The sequence below is a fragment of the Phalacrocorax carbo genome, chromosome 2 (genome assembly GCF_963921805.1).
Source record: "Phalacrocorax carbo chromosome 2, bPhaCar2.1, whole genome shotgun sequence".
In the NCBI taxonomy this organism is placed as follows: Eukaryota; Metazoa; Chordata; class Aves; order Suliformes; family Phalacrocoracidae; genus Phalacrocorax; species Phalacrocorax carbo.
This window is the reverse complement of record NC_087514.1, coordinates 38,887,088-38,913,185: the sequence shown is the minus strand read 5'-3', so window position 1 is coordinate 38,913,185 and position 26,098 is coordinate 38,887,088. Positions and strand designations below refer to the sequence as shown.

Genomic DNA, 26,098 nt, shown 5'->3' with positions numbered 1-26,098 from the left:
GAAAAGTTTAAAAACATGGAAGTGCAAGTTCATGCCAGAGTAAACGTGAAACCTCCTTAGCATGCCGTCAACTGCAACATCAATATATGGAGCATATTAGCTAAAAACAAAGCAAGAAATAACTCAGGCCAGCATCCCTCCTGCTATAGCAGCTATTATCCCACCACTACCAGACTAAACTATTAAAAAACAGAAAAAATTCATACTCTTACAAAAAATACTGATCTAGATGTATAACTGAGTCCCTCGGGAATCACTTGCTTGTCAGCATCCCAACACCATACATACCTCAATTTCTAAGACAACTAAGAGCCACCACAATCAGACAGAGGCTGTGCACAAAGGTGCTAAACCTCTGCTGTACCAAGGCTGATCCACCTATTGAAGTCTCAACCTTTCCTTTCAAAGCCTTGGAATAGGTTCCTGTTATCTTTTCCTCTGGTTTTTTCCCCCCTCGGGACAGAGTTGACCCCTTGCCCTAAAGTGGGCAACCAGTTCATTTTACCTGTATTAAATGCATAATCAGGTATGTCTGCTGGGGGGGGGGGGGGGGGGGGGGAATCACTGGTAGAGGAAACAGCCTCTTTCTCTCCACATATCTCATCTGGCAGCAAGGAGTGGGAGAAATAGTAAAATCTTCTGCTAATACAGAGCTCTCCTCATTACTCTCATTGCAGCATACTCTTTCTGCTGCTCAAGCAGGCAGAGAAGGAGGGCCAGCTGCGAATTTTGGCTCCTTCACGCTTTCAGCTAGGAGCTGAGAAAAGAATTTGCCCTCCACCTTGCGATGAAAAGCAGATTCCAGGAATCTCTTTAATTATAATGATTGTGGGAGTGTGGTCAGGAAGATAATAAATCAGACTGCTGTATCACAGGTGTACAAAGCAGGGAGAAGTGGGAGGAAAACAGGAGTTAGACTGATGTAACAGAAATAAAAAATTCTCAGGGTATGGAAGGGCGGAGGACAGGGAACGTGAGATAACAGCCATAAATTTATTTTCAACCAGAAAGAAAACAAAATATTTGCCTACGAATTCCTTACAATACACATAGGATACAAACATAAAAATAAACAACTCCCCAACTAACCCTGAAATCCAGTTTTCCAGACTGCATTTTTATAATAAAATATTTTGTCTTTGGCAGGCTGCCTTGCTGGATTACATGGGGTGCTTATTTACACTGCAGTTATTTGTTAATGACATAATCACAACAAACTGAGGAAAATTTCACATCTAATGAAACAAAAACTCTTCCAAGATTTCATATGAGGATTTCTGTGCATAACACTGAACTGCAATTTGAGAGGTCTATGTTCAATTCCTGGTCCCAGGCACATGCTTCCTGTAAGACCCTACGTGTATGTGCGTGCACACAGCAAGGATTTGTATTTGCTTATACAAAATGATTTTCTCAGGCAGAATTAAACATTTCATTTAGCTGTGAATGCACACAAAGGACTATTTGCACTAAATGCATTATTTAGGATGATTTCCAAGCTTAAGATTCAGCTCTTCAAGTTTTTAGCATGTCCAACTTCAGTCCTTCATTTACAAGGAAAGGACATTCAACCTAACAGAATACACTACGTTCCTTTAATCACGATACACATGAATTTACATCTTAGACATCCAACTGTACAAATTCTCACGTGGAAAGTACTGATGTGTGTTAAGGATTTACACAGCAGAGATCAATCAAGTTACTTTAGTTTCACACTTCTGGGGAAAAAAAAAAATCTAATTTGAGCTGCCAAATTACTCACTATTTCCATGCAGATTCAGTGAATTTTTAAGAAAGGCAAATACAACAGGTTTTGTCCAATCCAAAAGGTTTTGCTTATACATGAGTCGTAATCTGACAGATCCTAGAAATACAGTCATGAATCTGAGATCCTCTATGCTAGAAAAATGACTGAGTATATTCAGAAATCTACAAGAAAACAATAAGGCAATGGTCATTGACAGGATGGAAAACTCTTCTAACAAATCACCATTCTAACGATTACCAGGGGTCTCCCCTGCCCTCACAGGTTTTGCAGAAAATAAAAGAACTGAAGAATTAAGGATTCAAGCTGCAGGTGTCTTCAACATTATTTTCCACATGCCAAAACAGCAGAACAGAAATGTCAGAAGATTACATTATTTTTATGATACTTTGTTCTACCTCATAATTGAGCACATTACCATATTGACTCAGAATTAACCCAATCTGAATACTGTTGTTTTTCTCAAGCAACCTATAAAGCCAGACTTACTTAGCAAATACAGGGTTGGTGTGGATTTTCTTTTCAAGAAAAGCTGCTGAAACAGACATCCCATACAAAACACATCTAATTCCAACAAGCTGTATTTGCATTACAACATTATTAGTTCATATAGAATATTGAATATTCATACACTAATGCCAACTTTTGTTAAATTGTTTTGTGGTTAAAATTCAGTATTTCACAACATAAGGGGCACATAGGTACAATCTCTCTTTTCAAACCTATTTCTCTTTAAAGATAGCATCAGAAAATTGACGTTCATGCAAAGCACAAGACATACTATTACACAATCTGGACAAAGAACTGACTTCTGGTGATTTAAGACAATCTAATTAATGGGGACTTTAAACTATTATTCTCCTTAGATCTTACATAGGCAATTATAGGCTGTGAAATAAGCTCCTATGACCTTTTGTAGAATGAAAGTACCAATGCTGCTTTACACTACAACATATGAAAAAGTTAATTGGTCATAAAACTCAGAGAGCATTTCAAAAATGAACTGCCACATAAAATTGCTGTAGTGCATTAAATCCTCAATCAGAACTTGCCCATGCTTTGTATAGAGTCAGAGTCAGTCTCTGTCTCTCATATGAATAGATGCAATCTCAGCAACCAGACACAATAAATACAAGATGAAGGGAATGGCAAGCATAGCAACAACACACAGAATTAATTCCAGAGGCTAGGAATCACATAATGAAAATTATTTCATTATTTTAACTTGTTAATTATTCATGCAGAAGAGATATGGGAAATGGCAGGAGAAAGCAAATGAAAGAAGCAGCAACTGAGAAACAATGATTGAGAGGATTAAAAAGAGGTATAAAAGACTTCATATAAACTTCATAGTTATAAAACTTAAACTTCATAAAAGTTATGAAGAACAGCAGATGAGGAAAGAAAGGGGTTTATGGTAAGGTTCCACATTCAATAGCAGGGCCAAGCTACGTCATTCCTTCTGTCTCCCCAACCCTCGTTACTCCTGATCTAGCATTGCGGCACACTGCTCCCTCCATACTAACAGGCACAATCATTTGTGAAACTGTACTAGGAACCAGCCAGGGCTGAAAAATAACAGATAGAAAAAAAAGTTGACACAACTAAGATGAAAACGCAGCAGCAGAAATGAGCAGCTGCAAGGGCAAAAATAAGTCATGCCAACACTTCTCCCAGCAAAAAGGTGCACCCATGGGATTAAAGACCAATGCCTACATTCAGACCATAAAAATACACCTCCCAACTAGGTCTTGTAACTTATAATGCTACTACATGCAGAGCAAGACATGTTTGGAACACATGAGGTGACAAACTGAAAAGATGAGTTACACAGCAAAAGGTGGCCAAAGCACTTGGCTGATGTTGGAGAATATGTTTTTCCGAGGAAGTGTGCACCCTTCACTGAAGAATCCACCAGCACAGTACACGTCCAGCTATTCTTAGCAACTTTTTTCCCCCACCGCAACCTCCAAGTCAAATCTAGGATTCCATGTGCATGGTCTGCAGTCTATTGTTCAGGAGTATGTAACATGGAGAGTCACAAAGCATTATGTTATATTGCTTAGATCCATGAAATGAAGATGCAATAAAAAGGGTTCATGAACTAGAGGACCAAATACCAGATAGCAGCACATGGTAATACCTGGTACACAGTAATACTTGGCACTTCAGGTAAGAGACTTAGTGCCTACATTTTTGGGATTCAAATGGAGTCTTCTGTTATTTGCTCCATTCCCTCTTCATGCAATTTCATCCTTAGGAGATATCCTCTTTACCATCATCAAACACTTAAGGACAGAAAGGCCAAAATTATATCTTTACTTCTATTCATACTCTACTACTGGATACCACTGAAGCAATTTCTGGAGGCACTGAAGAGAGTACAGAACCAGTCACAAGGTAGGAGGATAGAAATGAGTCAAAAACAGCAGGTTAGGCAGTTATCTCGCTCATCTGTGATACATTTATGTCAATTCAACGTTCAGGGGGATGTGGCGGGGAGTGAAAGGCAGAACACAATCTAAAAGTGATTGCAGCTACGTTTGTAAAGTGGTTTTCATTATAAACCCTTATTAAAAAAAGACTAAAAATTTTCACACTAAACAAGTACAGACACTTTTAGAAACTCATTTTTACTACTATTAACAACACAAGTTAAAAACCAGCTGAGGCAAAGAATCCAAAATAGTCCTCTGAATGTTCAGCTTTAATTTAAAAAGTATAATTTTGTAACATTTTGAATAAACACCCTAAACGTATGATCCAAGGTGCTACTTAACATCCACCTGATCTCACAGTGAACTTAAATTCAATCTTACCAGTGTGAAATGTCCTAGTCATTTCAACAGTTACCCATTCAAGTGCCCTTAAAAACAGCTTTTAACACTAGCATTGAAAATTATTTCATGTTCAAGACAATTATTAACTCAAACAATTGTATAGCCCATACAATAGCAGCTTTTCACTTCACTGGACTTGAACAATAAATATCACAAATAACCTCCAGGTAACATGTCGCTTTTACTATTTTTGCTGTTAATACTTTGAAATTAAAGAAAGGAAGACTACAGGGAAATAATTCATACATTAAAAAAACTGCAAAGAGAAAAGGGATAAGCTTTCCTCTACATTTACTGGGGATAGTAACAGGTGTAAATTGCCACAAGGAAGATCTGAATTCAGTATTAGGAAAGAACTCTCTTATGACAAGAACAGTTAAGCACTGTTAACAACAGCTAAACTGCTGAGTGAGATTGTGTAATTTCTATTATCTGAGGCTTTTATGGGTTTCAAAAGCCTAGTGGTACCATCCTTTTCCTTTAAATCAGTTCTGACAAACTTCACTAAACCTATTTTATCCAAAAAGATGGCAGGCAGATACCCAGTTTCTGCTCATATTAGTTTACTGTTGTTTTAGTGAGCTGAATCAGCAAACACCTGACAAGCATCTGAGATGGCATAAAGGAAGTAGTAATAATACATGCCCAATGTCAGGACTTTAACCTTCAGCAATGATGAGTTATGTCAGCTCACCGCATCTCATAAGACACTATCTTAAAAAACAGATTAAGCAAACAGATTAGACAAACATCTCTTAATAATACTGTAAGTACAATTTATCCTTCCTGGGGCTGAGAGGAGTAGACCAGAATTCTTGAGGTCATTTCCAGCACCACTTTATTTAAGATTTAAAAGAGCATCACGGAGCCCATTTTGAACCCCTTTAGTGGAATTTTAACAATATTAAACTGAAATTTCACTTAATATATTAAAAGAGATAAATATTTGCCTGCTTAGCATTACCACAGTTAAATGCTATGTCTAATATAGCATACATGGATTTCCCATGTAAAATACCACCTTGCTGAAAGGATAAGCCTAAAATGTTTTATGCCTAAATCATTGCACTTTTAATCTATAAGTGTGAATTCAATTTTCAAGACCTTACATTTTTTAAGAAAACCTGCCGAACATGTATTAACTGTAAGATGCTGGCTGTACATACTGCCTTCTTGATTTTGCTAATACACATCTCCGGTGTTACTCCTACTGTTCAAAGCTAGCCTGACTAGAAGACTGAAAACCACAGACTGGTAAGGGCTCAGACCTCTTTCAACAGCAATGGAACTGGAATACTATGAGTCTTACAGGAGACTTGCAAGGTGAAATTAAGTTCAGCAGTTACATGGAATCACTAATCTCACTGGTGATCCTTCTTAGTCCATCATTTACACCAGCCTCTGATTGCAGGTCTGGGAGAAATTCACGTCTTATTATCTGTAGGAGACTTCAGGGGAAGGGGAGTTAGGGGGTGAGAAGGTACAGACAGCAAAACATAGCTGTACTCTAATCAGCTGGTCAACATTAGCAAAGTTTTCCTCACTTAACCTAATTCATTTTTATTAATGTATAAGATTATTTCTCTGGTTTACTCAAAGGAAATACTACTTGGTCAAGCATACATATAATTTTCACTTTTTTACAAGTTATTCAAGCATGTCTCCCTGTGACTCACTCTAATACCTGCAGCATATTGGTCAGGAGACAAAGAATCCATTGAGAAACTTGAAAGTTTGGGGAAAAATACTTAAGTGTCAATACCATTATTTAATTTGATCAGCTTGTACACACTTCATGCATCACCTGCTCTGGGGACCACAAAGAAAAGGAATAAATACGATAAATCACCTGGATCATTTTGCTTATTCTTTTTCCCAGAAGGCCATGAATGCTTCAAACAAGAGACTATCCTCTCATTTGCACAGGACAAAATGTGTTAAATTAGGTTGGACTTTCAAGAAGACTCATACGTATGGAAAATTCACCATCACCAAGTACGACTCAGATCAAGTGGCACAAACAGAAAACATCCTAACCCAGTTGCTACATGGAAAACTAATCTGTCATAAACCCAAAGTTTTTGTCAATTGTTACATTCATACTCAGGGAAGATAGGGTTGCCAATGTGCGTTCATCTTCATTTGCTCACTAATAATTATTTCAATGGCCAGGAATTTGACTGTTTATGAAGACAGTATTTTGTTGATTCCTCCTTCCCAAACATACACATGCCTAATGTTCACATACACACAGAGCGCTTCACTGCTACCAAACCAGAGACAAAGCCAAAAGAAACTGGTCGCTCTGTATTTCATATATATGCATATACAAAGTAGAGCAAGTAATGAAAAAACAAAATATCTTGATAAAATACCCCAAAAAATTAAGGAACAAAAAATTGCCATTACACATGTAAAAAGCAAAGACATCTTCTGTAAGGACAACATACTTTGGAGCACTGAGGTGGACCTTTCAATCTAGACATTATAGGAAATTCCTAGAAGCCAAAACCGGCTGTCTTCCCACCGAAACACATGCCTTCCATCATAGTTCCAAATTTTCTCTAGAGGCTTCCGCCAGAATATAATTTTGTCACTGTTTTCTGGGAAACCGTACTAACGCATACTCAGAAATTTAGAGCAGGTTTCAGAAGAAAAACCTCCCTTTTGTCCTGATAGTTATAATGACCCTTTTTGTAGTATTGCCAACACGGTCGGATGAAACAAAACACAGTATAGTTCATCTTGTGACTGATGTAATGTGGGCAGGGAACAATACCGTAGAAAAGAAAAAGCCAAGGATCTTTGTCTCCTTCTAGATGGATTGCCAAGTCTTAGTAGTTGGAGGGAGAAAGAGCTCCGCATCCCAAATAAAACACTGCAGTGCATGTTCGTTATTTCAATAAAGTCACCGCGGCTTTTGGCAACCCCATAGGAAACTCAGACCCTTCGAGGAAAGCCTAGCTAAAAAGCGAGAAAACAACCCCAGTTTAAAAATTACAGAAGAAAGAATTCACTGGCTCCAGAAAGAAACCCCAAGGAGCCCACCGCTGTCGTTACAACCAGCGCTGAAGAGACAACCTGGACAATAAGTAGCCGCACACCTATAAAGCGTTGTATTTGCTCGTCACGGCCACCGCTGGCCGGCAGCGGGCGAGGAAGGCGCGACCGGCGGCTCGGCCGGGAGGGAGGCGGGCAGGCCGCTATACCCCCCCCCGGGGCAGCCCCGCCGCCCGCCCACCCCCACCGGCTCCCCGCTGACACCCAAGGCGGGCCCTGGCGCCGGGCAGCGGCGCGGCAGGGACTGGCCGGGGCTGCCCGCCCCGGGCAAGGCCGGGGGGGAGCGGCGGGACACGGAGCCGGAGTAGACCCCGCCGCGGCGAGGCGGGAGCCGACAGGCCCGGTGGCGGTGCCTACCTGCGAGAGCTGCCGGGGGTTGGGGCAGCCGAAGAGCGCGGAGCTGGAGCTGAAGCTGATGGCCCCTCTGCGGCTGAGGACGTGCTGCGGCACCGGCCTGTCCAGCGGCAGCACCGGCAGCTGGTAACATACTTCCATTGAAGAAGCCTCTGTGAGCCGGCCCGCCGCAGGGCAGCGGCCTCGCCCGCCGCCGCACCTGCCCGCCCGGGGCTCGCCGCAGCGGGGCGGCGGCGGCGGCGGCGGGAGCGGGGAAGAAGCCGGCGGCGAAACCCCGCGGGGGCCCGGCGCCTCCTCACCGCCCCCGCGCCCCCCGGGGGGTCGGGCCGGGCTGCGCCGGGCCCCGCGCCTTTGTCCTCCGCCGCCAAAGCCCGGCGGGAATCGCCGCCGCCGCCGGGAGCGAGCGAGGGGGGAGCGGTGAAGCGGAACGCCTCTGTCAGCGCCTGCCCGAGGCGGCGAGTCCCGGCCCGGAGCCCGCGGCCGCCGCCGCTCCCTCGGCCTGGCCGCCGCCGGCGGGAGCCGCTGTCAGCCCCGCCGCCCGGCGCCGCGCATGGAGGCGAGGCCGGTCTGGGGGGGCCGCTTTGGGTGAGACACACGCCGCGATCGCCCCTATTGTCCGGCACGGCACGGCACGGCCGGCGGGAGGAGGAGGAGGAGAGGGGAGGAGGGGGAGGAGAAGGAGGGGGAGGAGGCGCCGCCGCCGCCGCACGGCCCCGCTCCGCCGGGGGGAAGGGGCCGGGCCCTCGGAGAGGGGAGCCGGGGAGGAGGAGGAGGAGGAGGAGGAGGAGGGAGAGGAGAAGGAGGAGAGAGAAAGCCCTCGCCCCGCCCGCCCCCACTCGGAACAGCCCCGAGCGCACTGGCCCAGGAGGAGGCACAAGCCCGACGGACTCTGCGTGGGTCGCGCGACTGGCGACACGCAAAGCGTCATCACGTAACTACCCACTACTCCCCTCCGCCCGTCCGTGCGCAGCAGCAGGGTGGCTCGGCGGCGCCGGCGGGCCCCGCGCGCCGCAGCACGCGCATGCGCTGTCCTTTTCCCGCCTTCGGCGGCGGCCGGTGGCGAAGCTGGGGCTGAGGCGGGAGGGGCGGGAGAGACGGGGGGGGCGGCGGGCGGCGGGCGGCTGTAGTGCGTCACGTCACGTCACGTCCCGCCCCGCGGCCGCCGGCGGCACTTCTCTCCTTGCCCTCCCTTCCCGTCCCTTCTTCCTCCCCCCGGCGGGCTGAGCACGTGCCGTGCCCGGCGCTCTTCGGGCGAGGCCTGCAGGGGCTGGGCGGGGGCCGGGGCTGACTCGGTGCCCCCCAACCCGCACGCGCCTGTGCCCCGAGGGCTGGGGAGCCTCCCTGAGGGGGCGGCGGTGACCCCAGGGCGGGATCGGGCCTCTGCTGCCGCGGGCAGCGGGGCACCGGCTGGTACGGCCCAGCCTGGGGCGCCCAACATGAGCGGCTGCTGGAAAACCAAACACGGGAAGGCAGTTTTGCTTAAAATGCGTTATCTAGCAAAAGCAGTACACGGTGGAGTTTGTATTTGATTTTGTAACCTCGCTGTTAGTTTTTTAGGGTATGGAGGGGTGTTCCTTTGCAAGATGAAGAGGTAAAACCATGTGATTTTTGTTAAGGCAAAAAATTGCATGGCAAATCATGCAATTCCAGGATTGGACTTAGGAAACTGAACGATTTATGAGGTGGTCTGGTCCATGGCTATGTCCATCACATTAGCTGGGTTAGGACTATGGTTCGTTTTTCAGGATTAAGCCTCCCTTTGTTTTCAGCTGCTTTTTTCCATCCTTTCATCTCTTTCATTTCTCCACCATTAAAAAAATACTAAATATAGCATGATAGGTAAGGGAACATTCCTGTTCTTTGAATAATATATGAAGTGCCTGTACCCACTTAAAAATCAGATTTTGCAAAATGATTCATGTGATTTAATTTTGCATAATGCATTGTTCTTCTAAGTGCTTGGTTACCTGCAGAAAGGTTTAGATTGCACATGATAACAGATATTTATAGGCAATGACATGGCTGTGGAGGAGCCCATTTGGAAAGAATAGGTGGTTTATATGGAGAATTTTCATGTGTTTGAACCCGATGTAGAAACAAGAAGTTTTATAGCTGTGGACTGATGGCCGTTTTACTCTGAGCTACAAAGTTAACAAGTGCACCCTGTTCTTTTGCAGAACTGCAGTCCCACGTTGCCTCATGGATAGCTGCTAGGACATATGGACGCGTGAGAGAGGACACTGGATCCAACTGCCTTGTCTTAAAAGCCTGCTTCAGCTGTTTTTCTCCCATCTCGTGAAATAAAAATGTCACAAGCATTCACACTATGATTTTATAATATATGCATGCAATAATTAAAAATACGTAATAAGCACATAATCACAGTGAAATAACAGTCAGCCTCTTTTTTTTGTCCCCTGGAATTAAGAGATGTCAGGTTTTCTTCCATGTTCTCTGACAGTTCACTCATATTTGGCCTGCTTACGTTAAATCTGCAATACATTGAAGTTACTGATAGAACTCCACCAGCATCGCTGGAGTCAGGGTTTCACTCCCCCATTCATTTTTCAAAATTACTTGGTTCTTTCCTACTAATAACAAATTAGTTTTCTGTACTCAGCTAGGATGGATTTTTACTCCAGTCAATCTAGAATTCAATTTACGAACAATGTATCAAGTTTTGTAGGAAAAATAAGTATATTCTTACGTTCACTGAATATACATAATATATATTTCAATCCTACAAGGTCAAACTATAAATAAAGATTATTGATAATGTGTTTTATGGTTCCTATCAGCTCGACGTACTTTCCATCTGACTAGTTGAAACTAGTTCTTTAAGGTCGTATAAGCGCTCAGTCAGAGCCAGTATATCCTTAAATAACATAATCAGCATTTTCTTTTTCCTGGCTAATAACCAAATTATCTTTGATCTCCAATTAATGTTACATAAACACCTTTAAGGAATCTGAAATACATTCTTATGAAGTAAGCATAGATTTTCCAGGCAGTGGCTGATTCCGTAAGTGTTCTGCTTTTGGGACGCAAATTACTATTTTTAATATAGGAGTTATTAGTATTAGACAGGTGATTATTTCTTGTACAAGTTTATGAGGAAAAACCTCACCTCAGGATGATAGACAAAGCCTTAGAATTATGGCGTAAGTCACGTATTTTCAGCCTAAATACTCTTCTTAAAAAAAGATGGCATGTGTTATTCCTTATACCCTGCCTGGTCTGTCTGCTGTCTTGCTGCAAGTTAAGAGCTTGTAGCATAGGAAAGAGGTTTTTATTTATTTTTGTCGTAGACGTGTAGCAACACCAAAGTGTTCATTCACAGCATTTTGTTTGAATTGTTTTCGTTGTGAACCATGGAGTTCTTTCAGCACCATGGTGCTGCACTTCTTAAACAAGTCGTACGGCACCATGAAGTGCCATGGTTGAGCTACGTACGCCCTGTGTATTGTGGCTTCTTTATCATGGCAGACAGAGCCTTTGATAGAGACTACACATCACAATTTGTTCAAATTTAGGGGCCATTAGTAAAGTTTCAATGATTCTTCACACATTTACAGTTAATGTCTTTCACACATTGTTATCGTGTTCAGGGTACTGTCTAGCAAGGAAGAAGCGTTACTGGTGGCCGGATTTATCACAAGGAGGGGCGCTCGTGCAACCAAAGAGATGGAATATCACAAAATTGGAGTTAGTTTACTTTCCTGGTTACGATGAAAAGAGGATGAAATCACACAGGTGCACCAGCAAGACATTCTACTGGGCTAACCGCACGGCACAGTGCACTGTTTCAGGGCACAGCCAGCTAACGCTGTCGGAGCTGAACAGCCTGAACAGAAGAGGATGCTTTTCCCACGTTCTGTACAAAACAGGAAATAAGGATCCTCAAAGGCATAACGTGCTTGTATTTTGAAAGCAGCCTAAGAACAGAGGAAATATTTATTTGTACAGGTACGTGATGAAGGTGAGCACAAGAGTTTTTAGCTTTTCTTATTACCTGAAGAAGTTACATGGTACAAAAGGCAGGGTTTATTTCTATAGACAGGAAAATGCCTTTTCATTTGTTACATCCTCAGTAACTGTGTTTCTACACATCATTCCTGGCATGTGCTGTTTCTTTGGCACACACCCAGATACATCCTTCTTTTCTACCCAGAGTTATTGTCTGAATGAAAACTATACATTTCCATAGGACTTTGAGACTTCTCACAGCCCAGCTGAAGCACACTCCCATCCCTGTTCAGCATGTCCTTTCCCTCTGCCTTGCCCTGGGTCTCCATCGGGCTTGTTTGAGGCAATACTTAATAATAAGGGGGCTTATAAGAAAGATGGGGACAGAATTTTTAGTAGGGCCTGTAGCAATAGGACAAGGGGTAATCATTTTAAACTGAAAGAGGGTAGATTTAGACTAGACATAAGGAAAATTTTTTTTACAGTGAGTGTGGTGAACCACTGGAACAGTCTCCCCAGAGAGGTGGTAGATGCTCCAACCCTAGAAACAGTCCAGGTTGGTTGGGGCTCTGAGCAACCTGATCTAGTTGAAGATGTCCCTGCTCACTGCAGCAGGGTTGGACTAGATGACCTTTAAAGGTCCCTTCCAACCCAAACTATTCTATGACTCTATGATTCTACTCTATGAACATAATGTCCTTGACTCCTGTTTGGTTTGCCATCCCCTGCACCCCCAGGTCATTTTCTGCAGAACTTCTAGCCATCCCCTCAGTGTGTTAGTCCTTCCTGTGTGGGACAATTGGCACTTTACCTGAGCGCCTTGTGATTGCCTGGACCCATGTTTTTTTTTGGTTGGTCAAGGTTGAATACTAGTGCTGTCCTTCAATATACTTGGCTCTCTATCATCTGCAAATTTAATAAGCATGCTCTCGAAAACAACCAGGTCAACAGTGAAAGTTCTATGAATGGGTGAGTCCAAGATCTGGAAGAGACCTGAAGAGTGGTATTTAGTATATCCTGTCAACCCTTGCTAACTCCTCTGGGAATGTTTTCCAGTCATTTTTGCACCTATATTGCAGTAGCTTTATCTACTCTATGGCCCAGGTTCATATTTCCTAACTTTAGAGGCTTAACCTAGAGAGTAGTTGCCTAAGGCTAATTTCATAGTCAATAATTAAGAGAAAGACAGCAGGCCATTCAAGTTATTCTTTGAAGTTGCCTTTATCTTCTCTGGAAAGAAGGAAGAGAGCACAGCCTTTCTCCTAATTTAGATGCTTCAGTTTGTGTCCATGAAGTCGATCAGATGAAGTGGGGTATCTGATTTGGTTTATGGTAGTGTCAGGGTGGGCCATGTAGAAGAGCAGTGTCAGTGAAGATGAACTATGTCACGTGTAACATGTTCCCATTACCACGTGTTTTGTCACTCTGCTGGAGAGGCAGATTAAGTCGGTTTGACTTGCTTGGGCAGACTTTTGTGTTTGCTTCAATTTCTGGTATTTTGAATATAATATTGAAAATTATTTAGAATATTTTCAATATATGTAATAACTTCAGTTTCACTAAACTGACATTGGCTAATGGACACATACCAATTCTGTGCCAAAACGAGCAAGCTGGAGCAGAAAGTTTAAAAGTGTGATCCCAGAGGATTTCTGTTTTAATTTGATTCCAGCCCTAAAAATCCTCTTCTATGCTTAATTTAAGACTGGAGTTTTACTGACAAGTTATAGCCTCCAGAAACGGGGACTGACTCTGGAAACATGCTAACAAAAGTCCGTTCTGAACACAGCTGCAGACTGTCAAAAGTTTAATACCAGTTCAAAGAGAGCTTTTTGTAACTCCACTGAAGATATTACTGGGAATAACACCATGAAAAGATGGTTCTTTTCACAGTCTTATTTTTTCTTAAATGCATTTTTAGAAAACTTGCTGTAGTGCACACAGCTTAAATAGTCTCAGCCATTGAAGTTCTGGTTTTCTCAGTGATTACGGTTGTCTGGACAAAAATCCTCACACCACTGTAGTGTTAAAATGACTAAGGGCGTTGGTGTCAGCATAAGCCTGTGGAGAAGGCTTCTCTGTGTCATTTTTACATGCATAATAGCAGCTGATGTGCAGAATATTTTTAATATCAGAGTGGGAGGATATGAGAACCCCAGGTGCCGTTTCAGAGGTGCAGCGTACAAGTTTAATGGCGTTATTAGAAGCTGAAAATTCACAGCTTTTTGTGTTGGTAATGGAAGTGGGTTTGGATCCCTATGAATAGACATAACGAATGCATTGCACATTTGCCAGCTGAATCATTTCTCAACAAACCATTCAGCGTACAGTACCTGGTAGCCTCCGTGATAAGCTGTAGAGCATCAATCACCCATTCTGTCAGAGCATCAATCACCTGTTCTGTCTTTAGAAAATGTAGTTGTTTATTTTGATCTGGTTTTGTAACTTTTTGAAATGTTTTATGTGTTGTCCCAATACCTCATCAAAATTGCACATCTCTTCTAGATTTCTTTACCCGAAGATGTAATTTTCAGCGCAGTCTTAACAAGGATTTTTTTAAAGCAATTTTGACCTGTATTTTTAAAAAAATCAAGAAAGCAGTCCCATAACTAGGGACTGAGAGGTAGGTTTGGATTTGGAAGATGTATTTAGGTTCAAAAGATTCCTGATGGTGTCTCGTCTGATTCTTTACTGGCCTATTGGCATATGGTAAAGGTGTCTTGTAATATTAAAACTGAGAGTATCAAATACTGCTAGAAGTGAAATAATAAACTAAAGTTGCTGCTTACCAACTAGGCTGAAGCAACAGTGTCCTATTAATCTGTGTTGTGTTGTCAAAAACTAAAAAGTAGTAGTTTGTTATTTAAAGCTCAAAAGTAAGACCTTTCTTAATAACACTAGAATTTTTCAAAGAACATTTTAATTTATTCCTGGTTATATTAAAGATGAGCGCACTCCCTTGTTGCAGAATTTTATTTGTAGGAGAATGTAGAACAGTTGCTTTTTTACATATGTTAAAATTATTGGAGAATTTCTAGCAACAAAAAGGACACATTAGCAACAGTCTCCCTTTGGCGGATGAAGCAAATCAGAAATGGAAACAGGAGGATCTTGCAACATTTGCACATCTGATAATTTCGATGACTACATCCAGGAACCTAGCAGTCTTCCTCTTACGCTACACCTGCCTTCCTCTTGCACTTTGGCTTTTTTACTATTCAATTTTACTTGTATTGAAGTGTCATTTTGTGCAATTATTCAACTGCACATTCAATTGCAATTGTGCAATTATTCAAAAAAATATTAAGTTAACTATGATTAGAATTAACAATTACATTTCGAGGATCACATTAGTAGTAAAAATGTATACTAATTAGTATTCAAATAAAATTACTCCATTGTATTCCAAGTAATCATTTTTTTCTGTCTTTTCAAAAGATGCTCAATATACCACTTCAGTTTCCTCAGTAAATATGCGCTTGCATGGAAAATTAATCAGGTATTTCATCTTCTTGTGCTTGCTTTTTAGCTAATTGGTGGGACTGCTCTTCCATCAAAACCTATAGCAGTAGAAGGTAATCCCATTCAGATGAATAGAAGTGAGAAGATTGAATATTTGCAGCAACTCATGTTTTTCCACCATGTAGCATCCTGACATTTCTTTGTGAAGGAAAGAATGTGTCAGGGTTAGCTCTACCTTGACTTTCTCTTGAAACTCTGGATAAACATCTGTCATTCTGCCAGTCTTCCCATTAACTACCTCAGCAAATGCAGCGAGAAGATTTCATTACTTTCAGGAGACTACCTCTGGTTTTATTTAGGTTTGTTCTTTGCTAGACCTTTTGTTTTTAACAATAGCAAAAAGGTAGCTGCAATCCTGTCTGATTTACAACTCACTAAATTTCTGTGTGCTTAATCCAATTAAAACTGGAAGGAATGTTGTCAATATGTCAAGAAAAATGCAACAAAGCAATGGGAGGGTTAGTTTACAGAAAATCCTGAATTCCTTTGTCTTGACCAAATGAAAGAAAATTGTTCTTGTAAGACAAGTACATACTAAAAGGATTAGCTCTGATAAACTGACTTTTATGTTCAGATAAAAGCCAGTCTGAGTACTAGGAGAATATTTTTCAATCAATTTTTCAATCAATCAATGCAACTTTGCATTTAATTAGAGACGAGTCTCTTGGTTAAAAGCTGAGGGGGGGTTTAGTGCACTGAAATGCAGAGGCTGGGCCTCTTAATGGTGTGGAGTGCACTGGAGCTGTGGTTTTAAAACACGTCGGTGCTAAGCTAGATGCTGCCATGCAGAGGGGCCATGCCACTCCATCTCACTCCTCTTGGCTGTTGTCCTCTTGCTCCTACCAGTACTGATGCTCAGCTCTAGGGTAAGCCAAGAGAGTTTAGGGTGTTAAGCTGGCAGAAAATGAATCTTAGCCCCCACCAAAAAAAGTGGGACCAGCCAAACAGCACAGCTGATAGAAAGTGCAGATATATAACTGGTGATGGCAGTGCCCCTTCCGGAGTCAGCCCACAGCTGGACGACATCATCTGTATCATAAAAACTCACCTACATAGCGTAAATCAGGATTATGTAAGGGATTACTCTGACACTATATAATCCAAAAAGTGGTTCATTTTAGAAAATCTAGTTTTAAAATCTCAAATAAAGATATTCTTTGGAATATATGTATAACGTATATTGAACTATGTAACCAATATGTGGAATATGTAACATATACATGGAATATATAACATATGCGTAATATGTTTATGGTACAAGACAGGCATAGCAGAATTTGCGGCAAAAATGTGGGTTAACTGGCATGAAGTATTAATGGTACAAAGCATATACTTAATTTTATGCATGTTCTTACATGCTTTGCTGAGTTGGGATTATGGAGAACACCCCGTAGTCATGTGTCAGAACAACAGTTAAATCTACATAAATCAATACCATGTCAGCATTTTTCTAGATTAAATTACATGACTAGAAGTTTGTAGAATACTTTTTTCAAGGATAGGCCTAATAAGCAAGTTTTATAATATTTAATCTCACCTTGGACTCTGAATTTTTGTTAATTCTTTACCAAGCAATTTCATTCTAAAGTGTAAAAAATATTAATAAATATTGCAAATTGTTCAAAACCTGCAAGACAGCATGTTTTATAGATTACCTAAAATCAGGGAAAACCATGACATCTGCTCAGTTTTATGCAGGCTTTACTTATACACTCAATTAATGATTACACAAAATAAGTAGAAAAAACATATTCTGCAGTACCTCTAATTTGTCTAAAAAGACCAAAAGAGTGTACAGCTTCTAAAGAAAGACCCTGATACTTTACTGCAGAGCACAAAGATTTGAGAACCAGTAGGCCCCAACAGCTTAAGTTGGTGAAAGATTGGTTATGTTGCTGCTGATCTTGAATGGATGATCTGTGGGCAAGCTACACATCGTTGCACCTGTAGCCAAGATAATAAATTCCCAGATAATGGGAGAATTGACTTTAATTTGTTAGAAATCAGAACTAATACTAATACTAATACACTGCAAGTCAGTACCATTTGCATTACAAGTGACTGTTTTATTGCAACATATGGAAAAAAATATACACCATGAAGCTATGCTCCCAAACAACATAGGAATTAAAAGTGTAATGGCTTTGTAATTCAATTTTCAGATATATTTTTGTTTACTTGTTACTTTATCACATCTATATGCATGAATGTCCATTTGCAGAAACAGTTGATGAAATCAATCTTTCTAAACATCACTTGGAAAAAATGAAGAGTTGTTCATCGTGCAAACTTATTTATAATTGCCAATTAATGAAATGTAGGAACAAATATTGTTTTGTATGTGATTTGTAACAGTATATTAAATTGCATTTGACTTTTAAATAATATGCAAATAAGAAAAGGAAGAACTGGTTAAATCCGTTATTGAAAATTGCCTATTTTGAATTGTGACATCAAAAGTCAATGATCAAAGATTACAAAGTCAGGTGCCTAGCCACCAGCAGATGCAATGTGAACAAAGAGTAGCAGCATATACTGACTGTTACCAAGTAATGCATAATATGGATTCTGTTCCGCTCTGGTATGACATACATACCACAGAACTCATTTTCTCTTTCTATGGCATAGACTCTGTGCATACACTAGAAGTCTTTATAATACTGCCACATTCCAGCCAGAGGGTGCTGGTGGCCAATTTCTACTTGCCATAAGAAGGCTCTTGCCCAGCTTCCCAGGAAAAGCTTCACATCTCCAGGTTTGTGATTTTGGAATAGGCTAAATATGTAACTGCAAATTTGGAGAGTTAGCTGTTATTGGATATTCTAGTTTCTGTTTGTTAGAACGCATGAGCTGACGCAGGGCTAACCTTGGCTGGGTACCGGTGGTGCAGCAGGGCAGCAGGAGTTCTCAAGACTGCACCTGCCTTCTTACCTAGTTTAGGTACTCTGGTGCTAGGATACTACGGCTTCAGAATCCCTGTCTAATAGCTGTAAATTGTTTCGAAATAATATTTTGAAATAACGTGAAAGTTTGAAGAGCTGGTTTTTAAGGAAAGCAAGAAAATAAAGTACCTCACTTCTCCTCAAGTGATTCATTCTCCCCCCAACTTTTGAGAAAAAAAGGTGTAGAATTTAGTGTGAGTAAAACCCATAAGGTTCCCTAGTCACGTAGAGTAATTTATGGAGAATTTTATAAATAAGAACTGCAAATGATTGGGTGCTCATTTGCTGTCAATCTCAATCGTGAGTTCTGTCACTGATTTATAGAGGGCTGGGATCTCACCTTCTGAATCAAAAGGACATTAAAAATGATTTTGTAGGTTTTATAGCTGCCATAAAATTCTTTATTGAATTCTGTATGATTTCCATGGAGTCCACAGGACTCTTTGATATAATAAATGCCTTGTAATCGATTTGCCGGAACTAAGAAATATGAGTTATGCTAAGGCCTGTGAATATTTACCCCCAAAGATTGTTTTCCGGTAAAGCATAATTCTTCATTTATTGATAGCAATTACCACTGAATTTTATGGCCTGAATTTTCTACTGCAATCAATAGGTAAATCATAAAGTTGAAAAGTGCATGATGTTCTTTAGCAGGGAGTAAATGCCAGGGCTCTATACCTTTATGATCATATTGACCTTATTCTGGACAAATCAACCAACTTGGAAATAAGCAACTGCTAAGCAGTGGCCATAATTTTGGTACTGTTTTCTTGCTCCGAAGGACAACCCGTGCTCTGTTGTCACAGCTGCGTAACAGAAGTTTGGTCACACAGCTGGATCACACACCAGTGACCGCTCCATGGCTTTGGCAATCCGTTGCTGTTACAGTAACTTTTTGTTTCTCGGTCATAACCAAATTAAAGCAACTGCAAAATCATCAATCGGTTAAATTTCTTAGCTGTTCTCGGTATGAAATAAACAGGAAAATGAAGCTCTCCTTGGTCTTAATTAGTTCTTATAAAAGTTGGCAGGGAAACAAAGACATTTGCACACTCCTTTATTTTTGTAAGAGACTTGCCCAAAAGAAAAACCTCAGACATGTAATTTCCTTTTTTTTTTCCCCTCCCCTGCTTAATGCTCTCAGTCAGAGGCTAACCCAGCACCCTCCCTCTAAGGGTAGAAAGGAAGGTGGTTTGGCAAGGGGTTGCGCTATGTCTCTTTTGTGCGGATCGGGGCATGTCCTGGAGAGCCTGCACAAGCTGTTTCCACAGTGATAGGCCACATTCTGTATTTACAGTCTCCCGTACGGGTAATTCATCTGCAGAAGCCTTCGCCGAGCGCTGTGGTTCCACAATCATTACCGCTGGCTCTGGGCCATGCCACATCACCCAGCAGTACAAATTTGATCTGGATCAGGTGTGGGCACATGATTACATTTTTGTTGAATTAGCAGAGTGCTTCATGAGGATTTTATGCTGCCTGTCTGCTTTTATCCTGGTTGCAGAGGAACAAGCGGTGCCGGAACCACAGAGGGTTAGGGCTGTGTGGGCAACCGATGCCTGTTGTAGCAGTCATCCTGCCGGGGCAAAGTTAATCTGTCAAAGTTTTGTTTGAACAAATTGAATTGGCAGAGAGCGTTTCAATGGGAACAGCACATTGTGTCACGCACCCATGGCACTGAAAAGCTGGCAGCAGACGCCTCAAAAATCTTTAATATGCTGTCAAACGTTGGCCTATCCTATAGCCACGGATTAGTCTGGAGGAGCCTCAATTACTCTAATTCATGCTATTTTCCATATAATTTACTTGTGCTTTGCACTTATATGGTATTCTGGCCCCTATATGCTTCTTAAGGTGCGGTTTTGTGGTGAGCTGAAGACAGTGTATGACTTTACTGCTGCTGAAAAGTCGTGATGTCACAACTTCCATTGCATCAGCTCTAGTAATGATGCCAGTCATGGAGTGAGTCAGACTAGCAAGTTGATTTAACCGAAAACTAAGAAAAAAAATAATAAGAAGAAAGAAAGTTCTTTGCTGGCAGCCCTCAGATTGACTTGAGCCAACTGTAAGCCCACGGGTTCAGACTTTGAGTTTCAGCTCTGAGTATTTTCTAGCTGAAAGGTCTTGTTATAATAAGGAGGAAAAAATCCCCTAAGAACAGCTGTCATAAATGGATAACAACAAAGCTACTAATTTACTGAAATGTTAAGCTGCTGAATTAATGGGAAATATTTCCAGTGGCTTTTTCTACACCTACTATGTGGGGAATAGGATTCATGTTTATGTTTTTGCTTCTTTACTTTATTGGTGAAATAGTTATTCTAATTAAATACATCTTAAGGAATTTTCATTTTCTCCCAGTAAGTGACATTCAGAAAAAAAATACATCTAAGACTTCTGTCTTCTCATCCATTAATCCGTAATTCCTCTACTCCTGGGGTTTCATATTGCTTGAATTCTTTGATTTTTAACTCACCCACTGGATAGACATTCCTATCTGGATCTAGGTAGCAGGATAAATTAAGATAGTTACTCATCAGCACTAGAAAGAGTTTGCCTTTCTCAGCCATTGATTAAGTGAGCATTTCTAAGACAGGGTAATAAATCCTATGTGAGGATTAATGAAGCTTTAAAAAGAAATGGCTACTGCCATCTCCCCTACTGTATCCCCTCCCTCCTAGGAACAATTTTGGTAAGGACCCAGCTTGCAGGAATTTGGGAGAGAATAATTAGGGAGTTGGTGCAGGATGGAACTGAGGACAATGTTGGGGATTTCAGGAAAGAGCTTGCTTAGACAAAGACTGTAGAAAACTATGTGAAGGAGGAACAGGTGGAGAGAACTGTTAGGTGCTGGAGGAAGGTTGTGCCTGGTGGGGAGGACTGAAAGCAGCTGTTGATTCCCAGAAGCAGGTACTGAGAAGATGTGGTACTGCCACTGCTAATCTCTTTCTGGTAAAATGAGCATAAAAATAGTTCAAAGCACTCATTTATACTGTTCAAGCTAATCTTACTGATTCTTAGCTGTAGCTGATTGGGCTCTGCTAAAATTAATAACTGTGCTACCAAAAGTATGGGTTTGTTAACTTACGATAAGAAGTGGCAGAATAATGCCTTAATGTGCTACAGCTGTTTGCAGAAGCAATTACCAACACACTGCCTAAACAAGGAATTAGGGGACTCTCTTACTTCTCTTTTACTGATAGTCCTAGATAACTTACCTCTGAGTTGTCAAAGCTGTATAAACTAGGGACTTCCTATCCTTTGCTTTTCAGAAAGAAATTTAAAGCCAGAGAGATTATTATGATTTATGTCTTAGTTATGGCTACCTCCATGACCCACTTTAAATTAGGGAGGGTAGACGGAACTTCCTCCTAAGCTGCAGATGAAAATAAAATTCCCAGTGTTCCACTGAGTATCATGTTGAAAAAGTTAAGTATATTACTATTACTTAAAACTTTTATTTTAAGCTTATAATTTAATTTTAAGGAAAAAAATGTTTATATGCATATCACTTAGGTAGTCCACGAAGCCTTTGAACTGGACTCAGTGGAATGAAGTAGGAAGTTACAGGTCTGGATTGCTTCTCTGTGTCAAACTGACCACGTAAAGGCATGAGCAATTTGGATATGCAACAGACTGTTCATTTAAGGTTCATATTTCTTGAGTTTGCTGCTTCTTTCCAATACTGCAGTTGTTGAAAGATATTAAAAACCCAACATATATTTAAATTGAGATATTCTATGTGAATAGTAACAGAAGGTCACAATATGTTCAGAGAATTCAAATATATGAATGTTCTCTTATGAATACTTACTTCTTATATAGATGGAGTTGCAGATGGGTTACCAGATGGAATACCTTCCTTCCAATATAGTTATATGTATTTAAAAATGGATTGATTTAAATCAATTCTGTTATTACTTTTGAAGCCATAATGACACTACCTATTTTGTAACAGAGAAATGTGGGAAGAGGAATATAATTTCTTGCTGTAGAATTGTTGGGCTCGTCTGAGATCTTAAAAGGCTCACCCTGAAGAAAGGACCTTAAAACAATCCTCTCTTCTTTAGGAGATCAGTTGAATATCTAATAGGTACCGTGCAATATAGTCCAGGCAGGGCACTTAATGTCCGTGAGCATGCGAAGCAGAACTGGTTAAAAAGAAATGACAGGAGCATTTTGGGACATAGCTGCCTAAAAAGTACTCTTCCCTTGTTGACAAAAATCAATCCCTGTGCTTGAGCCAGAGGCCCAGCACATCTTGGCAGAAGCATTCTTCTCCTCTTGCTCAGTCTTTTGCCCTTTGATTAGCTTGCTCAGCTGGGTGTTATTAATGTTGACATCACCATAGCACACTATTAAAAAATAAAGCAAAAGATAGATCCTGCCCAAAGAGTGAAAAGACAGTACACGCTACTGCTGAATACACCCTTTTTCAGTGTGCATGTCCCCATATCTCATCGGCCTACTGTACTTTACTCATATCCTAATGCTGTACTTGTTTCAGGTCTTTTCTTTTCAGACTGCCACTCATTCACCTGTGTAAAGTCATCAGTTAGCAAGAGCTCTTTTTCAGTCTCCTCACCTGCCTTCTTTCTCTTGTCACTTCTAGTCAGCCATCAATATAAATTCCAACATCCTTGCTAATGTTCTTACCACCTTTTTGGCAGAACAAGGTGCAGAAATTAGTGATAACAGTAATCACACCAGGGAAGTTTTGGGGAAGGGAAGCAGGGCCACCTAAAGCCAGTTGCCCAGGACCACGTCCAGACAGCTTTTGAGTATCTCCACAGATGGTGACTCCATAATCTCTCTGGGCAACCTGTGCCACTGCTCGGTCACCCTCACAGTGAAAAAGTGTTTCCTGATGTTCAGAGGGAACCACTTGTGTCTCAGTTTGTGCCCTTTGCCTCTGGTCCTGTCACTGGGCACCACTGGAAAAGAGTTGGCTCTGTCCTCTTTGCACCCTCCCTACGGGTATTTATGCACATTGATGAGATGGCCTCCCAAGCATTCTCATCTCCAGCCGAACAGTCCCAGCTCTCTCAGTCTTTCCTCAGAGGAGAGGTATGTTCCAGTCCTTTCATCATTTTCATGGCCCTTTGTTGGACAACCTCCAGTATGCCCATGTCTCTCTTGTACTGAGGGGCCCTGATCTGGATGCAGTGCTCCAGGTGCAGCCTCACCAGTGCTGAGTAGAGGGGAAGGATCACCTCCCTTAACCTGTTGGCTTTACTAAAGCACATCAGCAAGATAATTTATTTCACTCCCTGAATTCCTCTCAGTAAAATCAGAGACTTACTTTCCCTGTCACTGTTGGAAGAAAGAGTCAGAAGCTCATGTCCTCTATGAAGGTCAGGAGTGCTCTGTCTGACCACTTGTATCTCCTACATGCTTTGATGGTGTCAATATTAACACTGCCAGATTCAACAAACTAAGAAAACAATTCAGCTTATAAAATTGCCTTTCCTTGCCTTGGAAGCTAAAAATTCACACCACTGTTGAGCAATGATGCCAGTCCTTTCATGCATGTCTTTCAGTCTTTCATCCCCAGGCTCTTAGTCCCTGAACTTGCTATAAGCCAGGAAAGGAGGGAGTGGTGGGAGGAAGGACCAGAGTGACTCAGAGTTCTTCAAGCCTTAGCTCTGGTTGTGTGCAACTGGAGGCTTCTGAAGCAACCCCAGACCTCCTGCTCTCTCTGGGCCATGTTTCAAATTTTTATAGGCTGATACACAAATTTACATTTCCAGACATGTTCTGATTTGTCTGTTTTGAAATGCATGCAATATATAAATGAAATGTAAAGTGTAAGTAAGACTTCTTAGGTATAAGGTCCTTTGGGACTAGGACTGTCTTTTAGTTTTGCACTGCCTGCCACAGTGGGGTTGTGGTGCACTATTAGGTGTTATGATACAAAAAATAAAAATTAATGAGAAGAGTGAATAGGTATTAAATTATATGTTTTATTGTAAATTATATAGCTGATCTGACAGAAGAGTTATGGCAATTCATTAACGTTTGAGTCTTCTAAAGATAGATTAGGATGTGCTTAGGATGTAGAATCCCCAAAGGAAGAGAAATAGATTTGCAGAGATTATGTTCATTTCCTTCAAATAAAACAAGAATGCTTACAAGAAAAGCAATATAGGTTACAGAGCAGTGTTAACTCAACACACCAGAGGGAGCTGTATTCACACAGAAATGTAGTTCTAGGTATGTGACAAGGTTGCAGAACAGTGAGTGATGTTTTTCTTGATAATACTATGTTAATAAGTATAGAGGATTTGGGTAACCTCAAAGTGATTTGATTTTTTCCTTTTATATTTTTCCCCCTTAATTTCTTCTTACCATTAAAACGTATATTTTTGTTTGTTTGTTTTACAAGAATGAAAAAGTCATTGCAAAATCGAGATCAAGCAAGCTGATTGAATAATCTGGTTTATTGTGTTCATCCAAAATAACAGAATTAGCTGTAACTACTCTGTTGTTAATGTCCTGGAAAAGATATTTTGACTATGCTATATTGACTGCTGATAACTATGAAAAACACTCACATTTTACGTTGAAATGTGCCTTGCTTTATCCTCATCCAAAGCTGAAATTTGAGGGAATGTTTGAAGTAAAGAATATACCTAAGAACAAGAGAAATGCTAAAAACACATGCTTCACTTTAAAAAGCATCCACTTAACAAGTCTTTTCACCTGCTGTCACACTGTTTGCTTCCTTTTTCATAAATAGTGTTTTCATGTGATTGTAATTAATGATGCTTTGTTTTCAAAAATTTGTTGATTTATCATTCCAGTCTTGCAGTAGAATCCAAGCACAAACTCACCGACTCATGATGAAGCAAACTTTACCTGGGTTATGGGGCTCCATTAATCCATTTGCAGGACTGCAGTCTGTATGAAACTGTACTGGATGTCTGGCGCAAGGTTTAGGTAGCAGGGGGCTGCCAGGGGGTCCCTGTGGGAGGAGGTTTGGGGCTACCCCAAGCTGGATGCAGCCAGCTCCACGACAGACTCACCACAGGACACAGCTGAGCCCATTGGCCAAGCTGGTAGCACCTCTGGTAAAACATATTTAAGAAAGAGCAAAACTGCATGGCTGTGAGAAGTGAGGGGAAAAAAAGTATGAGAAGGAGCCCTGTGAACAGCAAGGTCAGAGAATAAGGAGGAGGAGGAGGGGGTGCTCCAGGCACCAGAGTAGAGATACCCCTGCAGCCCCTGGAAAGGATCACAGTATGGCAGGTATTTTCTTTCAGGCCATAGAAGAGACCATGTTGGAGCAGGTATTTCACTGCAGCCTGTGGAGAGGACCACATCAGAGCAGATACCCACACAGCAGCCCATTGACCCAATGCCAGAGAAGGTGGATACTTCCTGAAGGAACTGCAGTCTGTGGAGGGGAGCCCACACCAGGATTAGGTTCCCCTGACAGGAACTGTGGCCCATGGAGGACTCCCATTGGAGCAGTTCATGAAGGACTGCCGCCTGTGGGAAGGACCCACACTGGAGCAGGGCAAAAGGGTAAGGAGGAAAGAGCAGCAGAAAGGAGCTGTTATGAACTCACTGCAACCCCCCATTCCCTGTCCACCCTGTGCCGCTCAGGGGTGGGGGGAGTAGAGGAGTCGGCAACAGAGGAG

At 41.6% G+C, this 26,098-nt stretch overlaps 1 protein-coding gene and 1 long non-coding RNA gene across 6 annotated transcripts in view; one reads left to right on the top strand and one right to left on the bottom strand.

The window, feature by feature from the left end:
• Nucleotides 1-8,821, bottom strand: part of PDE7A (phosphodiesterase 7A) — a 76,719-nt gene extending 67,898 nt beyond the window's left edge. Inside the window, exon 1 of one of the 4 annotated variants that reach the window (XR_010371446.1) lies at nucleotides 8,026-8,821. Coding sequence is in view for 3 of the 4 variants with exons in the window: in XM_064442623.1 (XP_064298693.1) it covers nucleotides 8,026-8,163 (138 nt within the window). In the remaining variant the exon portion in view is untranslated. The remainder of the gene's footprint in view (nucleotides 1-8,025) is intronic. The other 3 variants (XM_064442623.1, XM_064442621.1, XM_064442622.1) reach the window with 3 other exon arrangements.
• LOC135311904 (uncharacterized) lies at nucleotides 8,018-17,845 on the top strand. Of its 2 annotated transcripts, none has more exons than XR_010371447.1 (3): nucleotides 8,018-8,148; nucleotides 10,200-11,988; nucleotides 15,518-17,845. It is a non-coding gene; the product is annotated as an uncharacterized LOC135311904 (long non-coding RNA). The 2 variants fall into 2 exon arrangements; XR_010371448.1 differs by having other exon boundaries at nucleotides 10,200-12,001.
• The last annotated feature ends 8,253 nt before the right edge of the window (nucleotides 17,846-26,098 follow it).